A 17,077-nucleotide genomic window follows, 5' to 3' on the forward strand; every position below is an offset into this window, starting at 1 on the left:
CATTGTAACATTTCTGACACAGAATTTCAGTATCTCCACATTGTTCAGCCATGATGGAAAAAACATGTAAATAAGCAAAAATTTAGAGAAGTAGTACGGTTCATTTGACCACTAACTTACAGAGTAACGACACTCCAAAGCCCCAACAGAAGCGACAAAGGGGGCAAAAAGAGGAACAACAAAGCAGCTAGTGTTTAAGTAGCTGCCACCTTTCAGCAGTCCTCTGTAAACACACAGATTAATTCCTTGGGATTCTGTCCTAACAGCACCACCTCCCGGTCCACGCACCAAAAAGCCCCAAATCAAAATCTTGTTACAAATAAACAACCAAAATTTCTCTTTTAAGCTCTGCCAAACCAATTTCTAAATAATGCCACATCTAGTACACCAGACCACATTTTAATCATTTTATCTTCCCTGCTTTGCACCCTCCAATTTCAAGGACATCATTCCAAGTCAGAGTACATCTCTCATCCCATCAAAATGCAATGGCTACAATCCTTACTGACTTGGGTTTGCCATCATCGGTACCTACACTCCAGAAATGTTGGCACAGACTTGCGACGAAGCACTGCAGCAGTTCCAAACCACTGCTCTCACACAATAGTACTGAAGGCAGAACTAGTTGCTCTTCTTGTGTTTCTTACTGTTCTTTGTAAAACAAGGTCACAGTTTCCTCCTTGTTTCTGTTACGATCAAATGACAACAGAATGAGTTACTGCTGGTTTCTCATTATCATAGCCTCTTCAGGCCTCAAACAACAAGGCCTAACTTTACCAAGATGGAGCAAGATACGTTATCACTGTAGTAGGGCTTAAAATACTCTGCTACATTTCCATGCACACATATTAAAATCTGAATGTTACTGAATGTTGCACAAAACTTACAAAAAGGAAATTGGCTTCATTAAAGCATGGACACCAGCAGGTACTGACCTTTCATGGAGTACAGCCAGCACAATGAAACGTTCAAAGGGCAAGAGCTCATGAGTACCAAGAGGTAAGTACAGATAACTGACAGAGATAAGCGACTTTGCATGTAGTACCATATATGAGTGACTTCATCAGCAAATGGCATCAGCTGTACACACTTTTATCATTTCCCTTCCCACTGCAAAATCAGACTATTAAGGACAAGTTCCTGGCACAGTGGAATCACCAGCTTGTAACCCTTCAGGGCATAAGTGGATAAACTTAGCTGCTCTTCAAAGCTTTATTGTACCAGCAGCTTCTGTAGAAAGTCTAAGAGGACTGATGTGTAAGGCAGATCTTCCAAATGCTTAGGTTTTATATTTGTAAAGACAAGAGTAACAGTCTATAAACTTACTGTACACAGGTAGGAAAAAACAGATTGTGTAAAACAAAACACACAAAAAAATAGCCCTGGCAAGAGAAAACACTTTGTTCCAGCCAACCCTGATAAGGTGTACAGGCAAGGAGACATTCACTGCACTGGAGTATAGCTGTAGTTATTGGGAGATAGGTTCAATTTCCATCTGGGACTCCTACATTTGGTTTCACAAACAATGCTGGTTTAGCATGCAAAATACCACTTCAGAAGTCAGAAAGGTAAGGACTGCTATTAAAAAGCTCCTGCTAATTAACTGTGGCTGTTTCTCCAGCTGCTGCAGACCCTGTCAGTGTGTTACCTGGAAGTCTGGGAAGAGGAAGCTGGTGTAACGAACATGATACGATCCACAAACGCTTAGATATCATTGAAGAGGTAAGAGCTATTGTGCTGGCTGCTGGACCTTACCAGACCTCTGCCCCATCCTTTTGACTGAAGTACAAAAAGAAGGGAGAGTGACCTTGCTAGACACTGTTCCTTCTTGATTTTATTCTATTCAAGGTCGGACTATTTTTTTCAGATGTCATGGTTTGTAACTCTCCACAAAGCCACTATTACCAGAAATATAATCTCGATGAATTCCAAACAACTGATTAACCAATTACTGATATTACTTATCAGCCTTTTCTAAAATGTTTATAACTGTGCCTTTAATATAACAAACTCAGAACTGATACTTGTAAAGTTTCACATCTGCTTATGGCCAGATGTGAATTCTGCAGGTAACTCCAAGACTGATGGAGGAGTTTCTGCTCACTCCTGCAGACATTCAAGAGCTAAAAGAACTCTATGACTGGGATTCTAGGGAAGCTTTAACTTTTTCCCCTGGTGTTTTAAGCATTCACAAAATACAAGTGCTATTTCCAGCTGGATAGCTGCCAAACTGCATGCTGTTGGCTTTCAAATTCCATTACCTCTCTCCTGCTCTAGTCCCAGCCCTCTTCTTTCCACCCCATCAGCTCCTTGCATTTTCTGTGCAGATCCTTTTCTTGGATATTATGATGGCTCAGAAATGAGAGAGAATTAAGAACAAATTAATGCAAAGTTCCCTCCAAGAAGTCAAATTATGGGTGATTCTTTATGCAGAGGTGCTGTAATTTAACTCTTGCGAAACAAACTTTTAATACTTTGTGCCACTAGAGGTCAGCATAACACCAGAAATATTTAACTCTGCCCTGTGCAATAGAAATAAAATTAGCTGTTAGCATTACAGGACATTAGGTTTGCACTTCCGTTAACACACTTGGTACAATTCCTTCCACTTGACCCTTTCTCCATTTGTCTCCCTTGTTCTGATTAGAAGGTAATAAAAACAGTGGAGCATCTAGAATCAGAAGTCAAGTCACTCCTGAACATCATCAGTGAGACATCGAATATCCCCATCGCTCCAGGAACTCCACTTATAGACATTTTTGATGGTAAGTATCTAGTGGGATATAACCTAAGTTGAAAATAGTGTTGCACGTGTTATTACCAAATATTCCATCTTTTCTCCCCCCAAGATGTGAGGTAATTCCTTCGTTTAACTCAGTGCAGCTAAGGCCTCAGCTGAAATACTGGGTCCAGTTTTGAACATCAGGTTTCAACAACCACTGAAGAGAATGGGGGAAGAAAAGGGGAAAAAAAAAAAAACCCAAAACACCAAACAAACAAAATCCTGGTCAAGAAGCTACATAGACAAGCTACACAGAAAGGTTGTTAAATTAGGGATGTTTAGTCTAAACAATATAGAAGTAGACCACCAGAACAAGTAAGGCTGCCACAAAGATGAAAGCTATGTGTTTTTCCCCGTTGCAAAAGTGAGTAAGACAAGAAGTCATGTAGTAAGTAAAACACAATGCAGAGCTTTTTTACAAGGATAATGAACCACTGAAATTATATGACTATAGTTTCCCCAGCACCAGAAATGTTAAACAGGCATCACACCTTAGAACAGCAGGATGGACTAAGCAATCTCAAGGTCCATTTCAGTTTTAAGATCCTGTGATTATTTAGTTTCATGTATGACAAATGAAACAAAGGAGATGACCAAAATACAAAAAAAGCTAAACAAAAGATTACCATTTTCATATGTTGAATCCAATTATGACATGCAAGGCCCCGACAGAAAACATGCTCCTGGAAAAGTGTTTTTTGAACAAATTAAACCACAGCAGAAATTATTTTGATAAAACCACCTATTCTACACAGCTTCTTATGATGCTCTGTCCTGTTCATTCTCTGCCTAAATATCAATAGTGCATTTAACATGGGGAGAGACACCCCTTGTGGAGAATTAACCTCTTATAGAAAGGTATGAGCATCCACAGACATGTTATGTTTATGAAGCAAGTTTTGTCAGGGTTGATTTTTTTGGTTGCTCATTTACATACACACATGCATACTATAGTGCACTTACACGATAGAAGGTGAGCTCGAAGTAGACAGCTGTAGAGTTTATCTTGGTTTTTAGTTCTTACAGTTGTCTGTATGGATCTGGTCACCATGACCAATATGTCCTCATCAACCTTGTTACTCATTAAAATTTCCAATTTTATGAGAGGGGGCAGTTAATAGCTAACAATTAAGTTACTCCCCTGCAACAATACGTTATTTAAAAAAAGGTATTCAAGTAAAGTGTTACAGTGAATTTAAAACTGAAATACTAAGTCAACCTCAGTATATCTGAAGCACATCTATAGTAAGTACTACTCACATGGAGCTTGCAACAACTGCCAAATGGCTCGAGAATTGCAGAGCAATTCCTTCCATCTGTGATTTGGTGAATCAAAGTGACAGTTCCCCACTTTAAACTGGCAAGATTCATGTTTTAAACAATGTTGATCTACAAAGATTGATCCTGATCTTATAACCAGAAATAATTACATCAACTCTTCTCTATACAGATACCAGTTAAGCACCAGGAAGACAGAAGACAGCCGAATATAACAGTATGGTCGTCAAACAATTGCACTTTTGTTCATCTAATAAACTTGTGATCCCAGAATTTGAGCAGGGATGAACAATCCTCAGCTGTAGTTTGCCTTCTGTGTTCCTATGCTTTATAATAAAAAGATATTTGCTTTTAGACACTATTTCAAAGCTTCATATTTTTAACCTTTCATCAGTCCTGCTTAATCAAAACTGCATTTCAAATACAGCACTCCCAGTAAGAAAGTAAGATCAGGTGGGATCCGTGTCTAAAGTACAGCTAACAAACTTCCCTTAATTCTAAAGCATACTCCTTCCCTGGCAAAGAAGTGAACCCTTGCTATCAGCATAAATCAGTGAAGACACACTCTCAGCTGCAACTTCCTCTCAAGATATGCTTAGATTGTCAGACAAAAGTGAGTGTGTGGAGTAGTCTGGCTTCGGACACAGTCATGCTGTTGCCACTGACTGTAACAGGAGTCCCACCTGCACATCCTAGTCAGAATTCAGACCAGCCAAAATTCATCATTTGGATGCACACCTGCCTTATTCTGATACCTTTATACTCTTCCCCCTTGCCATAATGTCAACACAACTCAGAACCAATTCCAACATCCACCCCCATGATACCTCCATTCTCTTCCATGACAAACAGCAACACAACTTCTTCTAGAAAAAAGGACCTGCCTGATCTTTACAGAATGGAGAGCGTGCATGTGTGTGTGAAATAAGAGGAGTTTGTGCATTCTTGATTAACAAGCAGTCTATTTTCACTGACCTAGCTCCAAACCTCTTCCCCTCTTGCACTTTTCTTTTCATGTTTCTACTTTGAGAATGACAAGCTGAAGAGATGTCATCCAAGCTAGCAGAGAATAAAAATTCAGAGTTACAATAGTCAGAGAAATTACAACATACAAAATAAAAATACTGAGCAATAAGTACAGATTACAGGTATCTGTACAGACAATTTCTCATCAGCAGCACACAAGTCCCAGACTCTTGTCAACACAACCATTTCTGAATAATTCTATGGATTCAAGCAGAGAACTTCTACGGAAAAAACTAAGTTACATAAACTAGGTCATCAGCACTCACACATAAATCAACATGAACACCAAAAAGCATAGTCTGCAAAGAGTTAGAAGATAGACAGTTTTAATTTCATAATCTCTTCTTACATACATATACTTAAGGCACAATCCAAAACCTTAAAACATTAATTATGCCTTCTGACAGTCACCCTGCAAGAATGAAATGTGGAACACATCTTCCTTAAAAACAATCAAGGAAAGAAAACAGAATTTGACAAATCTTCTTTATCACAGTCTTAACTAGACCCAAAAACTCAAGGCTATTCTCTCCATGTATCAGGGAGTAGGCTGGCACAAAATCAACTCTGCATACAACATATATAAAACTCTCATTAAAATAGCATGTAATGTTTATACAAAATAAAACTTTAAATCATACAACTGTGATTTCTGTTCCATAAAACAAACATATTATTTCAGCATAATATAAGCAAAAGAGAAATAATGGCCTGTCATTCACGGAGTGCTGAGAGTACTACACAGAATCCTGAGGAGGTGGCACATAAGCTTGATATTTATATTTTTTTGGCATTTATTACCTACTACTTTTGAACTGAAGGGAAGATATATGCAGTATTATCTTTAAAAATTAATTGCTTTAGGAGAAACAGGTCATTACATATTTACTTTTGGAGAAAAAAAAAAAAAAAAAAAAAAAAAGATGCTTTAAAGCAAAACCATGAAAATAGCAGCTTTTCAAAGAAAAGCTCAATGCTCCATTTAGTCATTTCCACCACACAACTTGAGTAGGATTTTCCGGTAGTCTCCTGAAGTATCACCCTGGAAAGAAACACAAAAAAAGAAAAGTTGAAGACTTGTGCTTTGAAATAGAGGAAAGAAGTGCAATCATCCTAAAAATGACATTAAGAACCAAAAGGATGAAATCAGAGTTGAAATAAAGTAGATGTTAACCTCTTAAAATTAAAAAAAAAAAAAAAAAAAAAAAAAAAAAAAGTAGTCTGCTAATTAGAAATTACTCTAATACAGGCACACAGTAAAATCTGCTCCTTCCATAACTGGAACCAAAAGTGCCTGTAGAGAATGTATTTCTTTAGAAAACTGAATTTGGTATACTGGTTCAACTACTTAGGGAGTAAGTTCAACAAAAAACTCTCACTGAAAAGCTGTCTTCCAGCAAAAGGTATGAAAATATGGAAAAATTAATACAGAAATCCTTTTCCTTACAGTAAATGTGAGTATTTCTCCAGGGGCACCAAGTGAAAGTTTACTCTTTATTATGTTCAAACATTAAAAACAATGCATGGATATCAAAAGATCTAAGGGGGTTTTTCCACAATTAGTGAACATCGCTCATGTTGTGGGCACTGAAAATCAGTACAGATGCACATACACACATGCATTTAAAACACTGAAATATTTAATGAACAGCAGCAATTAATCACAAAAAGTCCTGCCAGCTGAGTTCTGACTGGTGCTCTTACGAGTAAAAAGCACTTCCTGGGAGCTGCTCATTAACCAGTTTTGGTTGATGAGGCTTGCCAATCCTTTTCACAGAGCAGCTTCAGCTAGTGCATTTATCTCATCCTTCATCTTCAGGTATGACTGAAAACTGCTTTAACCAGATCAAAATTATTACAATAGTGACAAAGAGACACCTGAAAGATCCAGATAAATCCTGGGAAGGTGTAAAGCACAATCCACAAAATATAAAACATCCCTGTTTCTATGTGCGCTGAAAGGAAAGAACTGCTGTCCACTTACAAAAAAAAAACCAACAAAAAACAAAAAAAGGAGAGAATTAATAACTTTCTTTCCAAGGATGTTTTCAGTTCCACTTTTACAGAAATAAGCAGTAGAGTTTACATGCACATAATTGTGCATGTGCATGGCCTGTTTACTAAACCTAGTTGACTGAAACTAGGTCTTGAATAAGTTCAACCCACTAAATGGGTATGGCCTGTTCCCATTTCTGAACATTAAAATTACTTTAATATCAGATCAAGAGAGAAGGGGAAGGGAGACAAGAGACATAGACCTTTTTCACCAATGTGTCACTGTTTATTACTCACACATTGATGGTTACAGCGCATGTTAACTATAATAGAAGCACATCTTCACTCCAGAATTACACACTTGGAAGAAGCTTCACACTTGGAAGAAAGACAATACATTTGCTGGCAGAAGACTCATATCAAGACTTTTTGGTGTACACTGTCTTTCACTATCTTTGCAGGATTCCTTCCAAACATCTTCAAATTGCAGCCCCTCAGTGTCAACAGTGGAAGGAATAAATAGGGGCTTAACAAATTCAGCACCTTCATTACACGGTAAATGAAAAGTGGCCCCACTCACTCCTATCCAGCTCTTGCTACCCTCTCCACTGGCCAGGCATCCTATTGACTGTTGCTACAGCTGTTACTAGCAGTAGTAGGGTGGATCAACTGCTAAAGAATCTGAAGTTTAGCCTATTTCCAAAATCTTGTACTTTCAAGAGAAGAGGAGGCAATCTTTTAAAAGCATATTAGGAGCTTTAAACATTTTTAACACACACACAAGGCAAAGCATTACTGTTACTCAGTTGGAGGACTAAGTGGCTTCTACAAAATCATACACAGAGATTGGGACAGAGACTAGACTTAAAACCAGATCTCTGAAATCTCTCTGGACCAATTTCCCTTTCCTTCCTTGTCTGTTGGCTTCCTTCTCATCTCTAGCCCATCTAGCCCCCACGCAAAAGCAAGTGCTGTCTGTTCTGGCACTTCAGCCTCCACTCTCCCAACAAATGCAGGGAACTAAACACAGCCAGCTATGCTCAGTGCAGTTAATAGCTATTCAGCATAAGGATCCATGTTCTACAAGCAGAAAGGACGTCATGGTATGGAAAATAAAATCTCCAAGTCTTACAGTGATATCTGTGTAGAGGGATCTGCCATACATCCGCTTGTATTCTGCACGTATGTCCAGCAGGTCAACCTCACTGCGTGATACCATGATTCGGATCAGAGTTCTGTCTTTTGTTCCCGCTCCCTGAAACAAACAAAATAACAATATAATGTATTAACAATGTGTGGAAATACTAGATGATACAGCACTAGTGAAAAAAATAAAAAATCATCACCCCACAAATGGCCAACTGCTTACCAGCATAACCCCATTGACTTCAATAAGCTTGAACCAGAATTTGGCCTATCATGCTTTAATAAATTAAATTTACTGGCGGGACACTAACAGCCATTCCTCTGCATAAGAGCAGTTCGGGAAAAAAAAAAAAAAGCTGGAGGGGGGGACTGTCAGAGGGACAGAGGGTCAGGAAAGTTTGTTGAGTTTAATGGCCTATTTATTTACTTCAGCTAGACCTCCCTACTTAAAAGACAACAATTTAAATAAGTCTTAAGCATGTTTGTGTTTTACCAAGTGAAAACTTTCTTTGTTTAAGGTATGGTTGTATGCATCTCTTGGTTAAGTGAAACAAATTAGATAGATTTTTCCAGTCTTTCACAATGACTGTATCTTCTTAGTCATCTGAAAAATATAATACCTTCAGCTGAACAATTCACCCCAATGAACTGTACAAGAATTTTTTAAAAAATCCACACAGGCACCTACCTTCATAGCTTTCTGCAATCTCTCTGCAAAAAAAGCTGGCGTGTTCTTGAGGCACTTAACTGCAAAAAGAAACAGTGTTACAGAAATCAGGTATTCTTCCTCAATCAGAACTCAGTTATTTTTTGAGCTTACCCTAACTAGTCACATGCTTTCATTTTACATAAACATATACTTGATACAATGCAGCTTCCACTCCTTCAGTTAGTCGCTGAAACAATCTTTAATCCAAACAGTAGCTGCAGCAAAGTTAAAGAACTTACTACACTTCATGGCTCAAATAAAACTTTCAGTCACTAGAAACCATCTAGCATGAAGCAGCCATAATGAATCTTCAAAGATTAATGACCAGATTCTTACTTACAAAGGGAAAAGAGAGGATGGGGAGTGGGCAGAAGGCTTGAAGGAACACGTAGTGGTGCTCCTGGCTTTTTCCTAATTTAAGAATTTTTAGGCCATGCATCTTCAAGGTATGAAAAATTCCAGTCCTGCCATAATACAAGTTGGGAAGCCAACTATGATAGAAACCTCACCCTTATTTTAAAGTTAGTCACACTTTCTTTTGCCACAAAGTTCACCAGGAGTCCTGAAAAATTCTTGACATGCTTATTTATTACTGACTGGATTTTATGTTTAATTAGCACAGTTCATTAGAAATCTGAAAGAGCAAAAATCTAAATCAAATTACTGTCATGTTAATCAGGATAATTAAAGAATCCTCCATCACCCATCAGAATTAAAATCTATATAATAGATCCTATGTTGGTTACACTTAAAACAATCATGAAATCTGTGGCAAACTACACAGAAAACAAACCACACCTGACTTATATTTCATAGCACAAAAAAGTATCAAAAGCAATCACATAAAATCAATACAGAACAAAAGGGGGAAACCTAAATACATATGTCACAGCAACACACATTCTATATAGGAAAAAGTATTTTTCTCAATAGGAAAATAGAGATGAGAGACAACAGTTCACCGCACACAACTGTCAATGACACGTTTAGTAATTCAAATGAATGACAAATGAAATGCATGTTTCTTTATCACTGTATTTAGATAAAACAACACACTTGCACTTTAAAATGTTTGAAGATGTTATTATAAGTTACCATTTGTACAATCCAGAAAGCTTTAAAGAAAGCAAAATTACATATTTTCAATTAGAAAACCTTTTCTTCCTGAAAATAAGGTTCACAGAACAAATGATGCTAACTAACATCATTAATTGATACAGATATATGTATCTACATAGATATAAATATAAATAAAGAAAACCAAACCAAAATCTATTCAATAAAGGAGTTACTCAGTGAATATTAAAGACAACTCTTGCTCAAAAGGCTGTTGATTTGTTTGGAAGCTACAGTCCCAATTCTCAATCTGTATTTACCTGGAGACCTGTCAAGTGACTGCAAAGCTCCATGAAGTCAAAGGACTTCCAGACTCTGACAGTACAGTTGCTTTACCAAGGTAATATTTTTCTACAAACACTGGGAAATATTTCTTTTACTTAAATTTGGTTTTCTAGCAATACTTTTTGAGGCAGCATATTCTGAATCCTCAAAAAGGTCTGCAAATGTATCACACCAACAGAGCTGGACCCAGTTTGGGTCATTAAAAGGCCACTATAGTAACAGTCGGGCCAAGTAAGAACAATAGTTACATAGCTCACAAATGTACAAGACAGGAGGGAAAAAAAGAAGCTTTTAAAATTTATTCCCATTTTGCAAGATTTTGTTAGAAACTTCCATGAAAAAAATCTGTTGCAGTTGAGTCAAATGTCCTCTCCCACCTTGTTTCCAAGTGATGCAAAATACATTTTCCCTATTTATTTCCGTAGGAGGTTTTTTGGATTTTTTTTTTTTTAGTCACTACCATATTCAAAACCAAAGAACAACACTTTTAAAGCAACAGCTCCAGATACCACAGTAAATTCACAGTAATAAACAGAAAAAGAAATGGAGATGTAAAGAAGCAGCCTTTAGTAACAGACAAGCAAAGAGACAAAAGACGAGAGAAAGAGGTCCACAATTTTTATCCAGCATAAAGCATTCCAAATAAAACTACTGCACAACAACTTGAGGTCTTGTCCCAACATCATGGAAACTATTGACTACCTCCCAAGGGACAACAGTAGACTTGAGGCAAGAGTCTTTACTCCTCAGAAGTACTGGAGGCACTTAAAAACAAAGGTTTAACAAAGCTGTAACCACAGGAAATGTGGAAAAAATAACCCCTTTGCAATCAAATTTAAGTTTTCTTTCTACTAAAAAGAGGTAGAGGTAACTAATTAGAAGGTTAATACTTGTATTTTGCTTGATTTCTAAAGTTCTCCCAAATATTCCATTCTCACTGACTCAATCGCTCGTACAAGTTCTCATCATTTCTTAAAACAATGTCAAGTACAGTTAATAATTCTCTCTGTACTTTAACATGTGAAATTTAAATTCTACAGAAGCCTGAAGCAAAAGCTTCATCTGTCATTTTGAAGTGAATTAAGTGGCCTGTTTAAACTGACTTCATAGAAAGCTCAACAGAAAAGCTCAAAAGCAGAAACTTGTAATTATTACTAAGAAGAACACGCTGAAGTCACAGATGCCACTACCTCAGCCAGCTGCAGTGGAGTACCAGGAATTAACTAGCTAAGATGACACATACCTACTGCCAGCATGCCCTTTTCCAAATCTCCAGACATTTCACGACATATGCTTTTTTCAATGTCCCGGTTACACATCCTCTGGTACTCGCTGAAGACTGTTAATGGAAGAGAAAGCTTTCAGGAGTCAGCTTCACAAAAAGAGTTGGCACTGGTGTATGCTGGACAGCTACATTTCAATTGCATTTCTCAACTCAATACTACAATATACTCAGGCAAGTTTTAACTTCTCAAAGACTAATACTGTGTTATCAACCATATTGATCAATTTAGAAGAAATTCTTCACTGTGAGGGTGATGAGACACTGAAACAGGCTGCCCAGAGAAACTGGGGACGCCCCCCCAGAAGTGTTCAAGGCCAGGTTGGATGAGGCTTTGAGCAACCTGGTCTAGTGGAAGGTGTCCCTGCTGATGGCAGGGGGGTTGGAACTAGATGATCTTTAAGGTCCCTTCCAACCCAGACCATTCTATGATTTACATGTCATCATGCTCCTTCCAGCTTGTCTAGTTCTGTTCTTATTTTTAAAGGGCTAGACTAAGAAGCCACTGTAAGGGAAATAGTGGAAATTCTTCTAGGAAAGCTTTGGGTGTCAATTTAATTAAGAAGAAAACATCCAGTTTCTCACACACACACCCATCCCTTTCCTCTTCATATAAGTGCCTCAATATGTAGCACATTGCAAAAGTTCTATGTACTTATTAAAACATTTCCACCACTATAGACTGATGTAACACCTAACCACAAGCAAGTAAAAGGGGAAGGGAAGGACTGCAAATGCCTTGTGCACATACAAGCATGTGAAGTTGAAACAGTTCTAGTTTTTCAATTCTTTTATCAGAGAAACATTTGAACAAGTGTGACCTCTACCTGCTCTGATATTCAAGATGATCATAAAGTGCAGGTCTTGTGTACCCTTTTCCCTCAGCAGAATTCACCCTGCTTTTCAGGGAGTTACCATTACACCCACTGTACAGATGGGGAAAATTCAGGCACAGTGCAGTTATACATTTTTATCATTACATACAAGATAATCAAGTAACCATTTATGTAGAGGACACCATTACCTGCTCTGAGGTGGGCCCTGCTTCTTGCGCACAGAATAGCATTGAATTTGGATTCATCCGTTCCTAGACGGTTCTCTCCAGCTGCATATAGCTCCTAAACACAGAAGGGAATTCACAAGTCATTACTGAGAAAAGCAGTCAGACTGGAAAGCTGAGTTACAGATCTGCTTCCTAACAGCCTCTCCTCCTTTTATACTTTCTTCTTAGTCTATATACTGCTGGGAAACAGGAGCAAGCAATAAACGGCAACTAGTTCTAATCTTCCTAAAATACACTACGCCTGCAGTCTCCCTAACTTACTGATACCTAAGTGCTCAAACACAAGAGCTCCAGATTACTAAAGAAAAAAAATTGTTTAAAAAGTATCTGAAAACTGTTCTTCCTAACAGGGCTTATGTCTAGCTTTTTTTGTATGCCTCTAGGTACGTTCTGGGATGTTCTCATCTTTTGGCCAAGGTATACTATGTAGAAAGCTAACTACATTACTATTTATATGACAGTAGTGTGCTGACAATCCAGGGTTTTCTCTTTGCTATATAGTGAAATGGAACACATAAAAAGGTAACAGGGCAAGAGTTACTAGGTCCAAGTGCCTTATTTGCTGCAAAAATTCAGAGTTCCTTAAATAACGGCTAAGGCAGGTATTCAATAGATTAAAATTTAATCCACACATGTATCACCTCAAATATCCTTGGAGCATTCCCTTAATAAGCAGCATGATGGAGTTACCCAACACCTGCAAAAGCTAGACAGCTGACAGAATGAGAACTCAAAAACCCCTATGGACTCTGTTCCCAAGAGCTTAATCTCTGTAATGGAGCTACATGGCTCTAATGCTCTGTTAGGGCTTTTCATATCACTTCCATCCACTGAAACACAAGCACCACATCAGGAGAAGTCACAAGGTGTCCAAAACTAAGAGTATGCAGAAACCACAGTCAAATTTCAGTGTATTCAGCTGACTATACTTAGAAACGATGAAGAATTTCTACTGACCTGCACGTCTTTTTGAACAAGGGACATGTCAACAGTTGTACTTTCATCTCTGTTTCCCTGAAAGAATGTGAAGATACAAAAGTGTTACTGGTGAGCATTTTTTTTTTTGCTTTCTTTAAAACACAAACTCCAAAATCCTGGCATGCAAGTACCTGAGAAAGTGAAACTAAAAGCCTCTGAAAGTGTCCAGATGTGTCACTTTTTATTGCTTCCTCCAGAGTTTTCTTAAATTCTGGAAGAGAGACAAAGTCATGAATCATCATACAGTCCTGCTCATTTCACAAATTCATATTGTCAGTCAGTGATTAAGGAAGAAAATTTTGATGGAACTGTAACAAATCTAACCTGCTTTATAGACCCTGTTGAGTTCCTGAATATGCTCATTACTGCGAGAAGCTAAGATTTCAATGAGACAATTTTCATCTGTACCAACACCCTAAAAAAAAGCATAAGGAGAAAACACACTCTTCAGATTATCATCTTACTTCTACAACCTAGTGTAAGAGAAATGTATTTAAATTATATAACAATATACAATTCAGAATATAATCATGTTATAGGTAAAGTCAAAGTAAGTAGTTTAAATGGTACTTACAACACTTCCAAGACACAGATATATATTAAAGATACAAATTGAACAGATAATTAAAATAATTATGAAGACAATATTTCATTTTAAAATGTCACCTTCACAGGTGACAGATGTACCAGAGTTTAGGCATTTTAAGAATCAATCTTTTTCTACCATTAAAGATGTATGAGTTAATTCTAATAGGTAACTTTCACTAACTAATAAATAGCAGTTGCAATTATAATACAGTTAATATTATTTCATCCTCCTAGCTACTTTAAAATTGCAGCCAAATAACATATAAATATACATACTGACTCAGTAAAGAAAAATATTTTATTTCACCCTCATTTAAACATTGTCCTGAAATACAAATGTTTGACCTGGTTTTATTTTTTAAAACCGGTATGTTTCTAAAATAGTCTGATTGCTTCAAGGAGAAAGTACAGAATACTTTCATAATATTTCAGAAAAGGTTCAGCTAGGAAAATACACTTTTGAGGTGGGGGGAAAAGATAAAAAGGCAGACCCTGCCCAAAATCTTTATTAACGTAGTTTTCTGAACTATTCTTTAGCACTGACTGTAAAGTCACTGGAAACTCTATATTGATTGGTTTTATAATCAGTTCCTTCACAGCTCAAAGCAAAAACCCAGAAACAGGCACCCCATGCAGTGGCTGGCTTAGAAGAGAGCTGCCTCAGTGGCTTACTTGTGACTATGGAATAAATGAACTGCAGAGACTGTTTGAACTCAGTTTCTGCCTTTTTTGTGTATTTATTTATGAATATTAATCTACCAAATAGTCTTTACCTTTAACCTGTGGGAATAACATTTCTCAATTTAACTATTATATACCTCCAAGAAACTGGGTACAGATCAGTCAAACAGTGGGTTGAATACTTGGACAGAGGGGAAGGAATGTGAGTTCAAGCTTTTAAATGACTACTAAAAGTCTTAACAGCTCAAATATTTCCTCTATCTTATAAATTTGTTTCTCCTCCACAAACCTTTATAGCTTCCTTGATTTCATAAGCATCAAACATGACAGGTGTCTTCATCATTGCTAAGATTGTCCTCTCAAAGTTACCTGATAGCTCAGACTTGAGATCCTTGATCAAATCCTAATGAGAAGTAAAAACATGGAAAAAATGCATAAAGACCAACATTGACAAATGTAAGCACCAAAACTGTGGAGTTTAATTACAATTCTTCATGCATAATCATCAATAATATATCTTCAAAGTAAAGCTATTCCACTTAACAACACTAAAACCAGCATAATGTAACATGTATATCTATGTAGTTGAGGTCCCATTAAACAGACCAAACAGTCAAAGTAACCACTGATCAGAGAAACTTATTTGCATGTTTCATCTGAAACTCTGCATGAAGAAAGTAAGAATGGGTAAAGCAGAACCCTAAACAGGCTGACTTGTGAACATCTTCCCCTTAAGCAACTTCCAATCTTTTTTTCCCAAACACTAAGTCTTATGACTTCCAGTGAATGAATATAGGCTCTTATATCTTCTTCCTTCTGTTCCCATGGTGTATTTACCTTTCCATAAGCTGTTTTGAAGGACAGGATGATCTGCTGTCGTTGCTTGTTGGAACGACTTCCAAGACAATCGATAATCGCCTGCTCATCAGTTCCTGTATATGCACACAGACACCACAGAATGAGCATTCACGTCATGTGAGGACTCTGCTTTCCATTTGGTCCTCTTTCCAAAACCCAACCGAAGGACATGTATGCCTTCAACTCATCTACTGTATCTCCTCTTGTATAGGACCACAGAACTTAAAGGTCTATTCCCAATCACAAACACAGTAAGAATACAAAAAAACCAACCCCAAAACCAAATACCAAACTCATGATGCTGTTTTGTGCCTACATGCACTACCAACAATTCTTCTGATAACCGAGGACAACCACGTGTGAACTAGCCCACTCAGTACACATGTAACAAAGGAGAAAGGCATTGCTGAATCAAAGCTGCAATTCTACTTTTAACTGAAATGTAAATCCACAGACTGCTCACCAAATCCCTTCATGGCCTTCCTTAAGACTTCTGCATCCTTCAGAGGATCAAATCCCGGCGCATCAGTGATTGTGCCTCTGTTTCCATGCTAAAATCAGACCAAGTTGAGTTGCATATTATTACTGTTAATCCATAAAAAACTGTGTTTCACTACTTAGGAAAGATGACCACTGTTATCCTTTTTCTTTTGTTAGAAAAGTAACAGAGAAAACAAAAAACCCCACCTTAAACAATTTTTCAATTTCTATATCCAAATTATGAGAATGCAAGGTCAATAAGGTTCACTGATATTAAATCTACTGTCCAATTAAGGTTTGATGAAACTGTATATAAAACTGACAATACTTTGATAAGTTAGGGAAGGCAAATTTCATTAAATTTGAATACACAGCAAATCTTTCTTTTTGGATAACGTGGTAAAACAGCATTTGTTTCAAGTCATAGGAGCCTGTATTGCTTGCATTTCGAAAGGATCCATCTCTCTCTTTAGTCAAACTTATTTTCACTACTTTCTTTTCAACTTTAGGCTCATTATATACAAACTTATATACACAAAGAAAATGTAGAGAAACACACCCACAGTCATATCTCAAAACAAAAGCACTGAATGCTCTTACTGTTATGGGAGAGATTGTAGGCCCTGTAGGTCCTGGGTAAGAGGGCACAGATGGATTCACAGCTGGGCCTGGTGGATAATTTGGCATGGGCTGCTGCCCTGGGTAAGTTGCTGGTGGTTGTCCTGGATAGCCCATAGGCTGCTGACCAGGTGGTGGTGTGGGCTGGCCTGGCACAGGGCCACCTGGGTATCCTGGGTAAGCTGGCATTCC

The 17,077-nt window shown here is 37.6% G+C and overlaps 2 protein-coding genes across 2 annotated transcripts in view; one reads left to right on the forward strand and one right to left on the reverse strand.

Annotated features, from left to right (window-relative positions):
- The first annotated feature begins 869 nt into the window (after window positions 1-869).
- PLAC9 (placenta associated 9) lies at window positions 870-2,797 on the forward strand. The gene is made up of 3 exons (XM_029084391.1): window positions 870-927; window positions 1,622-1,722; window positions 2,648-2,797. Exons 1-3 carry the CDS (start codon window positions 870-872, stop codon window positions 2,795-2,797), a joined length of 309 nt encoding a protein of 102 aa, XP_028940224.1.
- A 3,249-nt stretch (window positions 2,798-6,046) lies between these two features.
- Window positions 6,047-17,077, reverse strand: part of ANXA11 (annexin A11) — a 13,998-nt gene continuing 2,967 nt past the window's right edge. The window contains 12 exon segments of the mRNA XM_010165691.2: window positions 6,047-6,128; window positions 8,214-8,336; window positions 8,916-8,974; window positions 11,581-11,676; window positions 12,644-12,737; window positions 13,640-13,696; window positions 13,792-13,871; window positions 13,985-14,075; window positions 15,219-15,332; window positions 15,767-15,861; window positions 16,251-16,338; window positions 16,868-17,077. Coding sequence (XP_010163993.1) covers window positions 6,069-6,128; window positions 8,214-8,336; window positions 8,916-8,974; window positions 11,581-11,676; window positions 12,644-12,737; window positions 13,640-13,696; window positions 13,792-13,871; window positions 13,985-14,075; window positions 15,219-15,332; window positions 15,767-15,861; window positions 16,251-16,338; window positions 16,868-17,077 — 1,167 coding nt within the window. The 3' untranslated portion in view covers window positions 6,047-6,068.

This window comes from Antrostomus carolinensis, unplaced genomic scaffold (assembly GCF_000700745.2).
Source record: "Antrostomus carolinensis isolate BGI_N321 unplaced genomic scaffold, ASM70074v2 scaffold7350, whole genome shotgun sequence".
In the NCBI taxonomy this organism is placed as follows: Eukaryota; Metazoa; Chordata; class Aves; order Caprimulgiformes; family Caprimulgidae; genus Antrostomus; species Antrostomus carolinensis.

Excerpts from the sequence above, each read along its gene's own strand:
- PLAC9 (XM_029084391.1), top strand. The coding sequence starts at position 870 with ATGTTGCACAAAACTTACAAAAAGGAAATTGGCTTCATTAAAGCATGG. Across the intron at positions 928-1,621 it reads TAAAGCATGGACACCAGCAG|CTGCTGCAGACCCTGTCAGT; the intron begins GTACTGACCTTT and ends CTGTTTCTCCAG. Across the intron at positions 1,723-2,647 it reads GCTTAGATATCATTGAAGAG|AAGGTAATAAAAACAGTGGA; the intron begins GTAAGAGCTATT and ends TGTTCTGATTAG.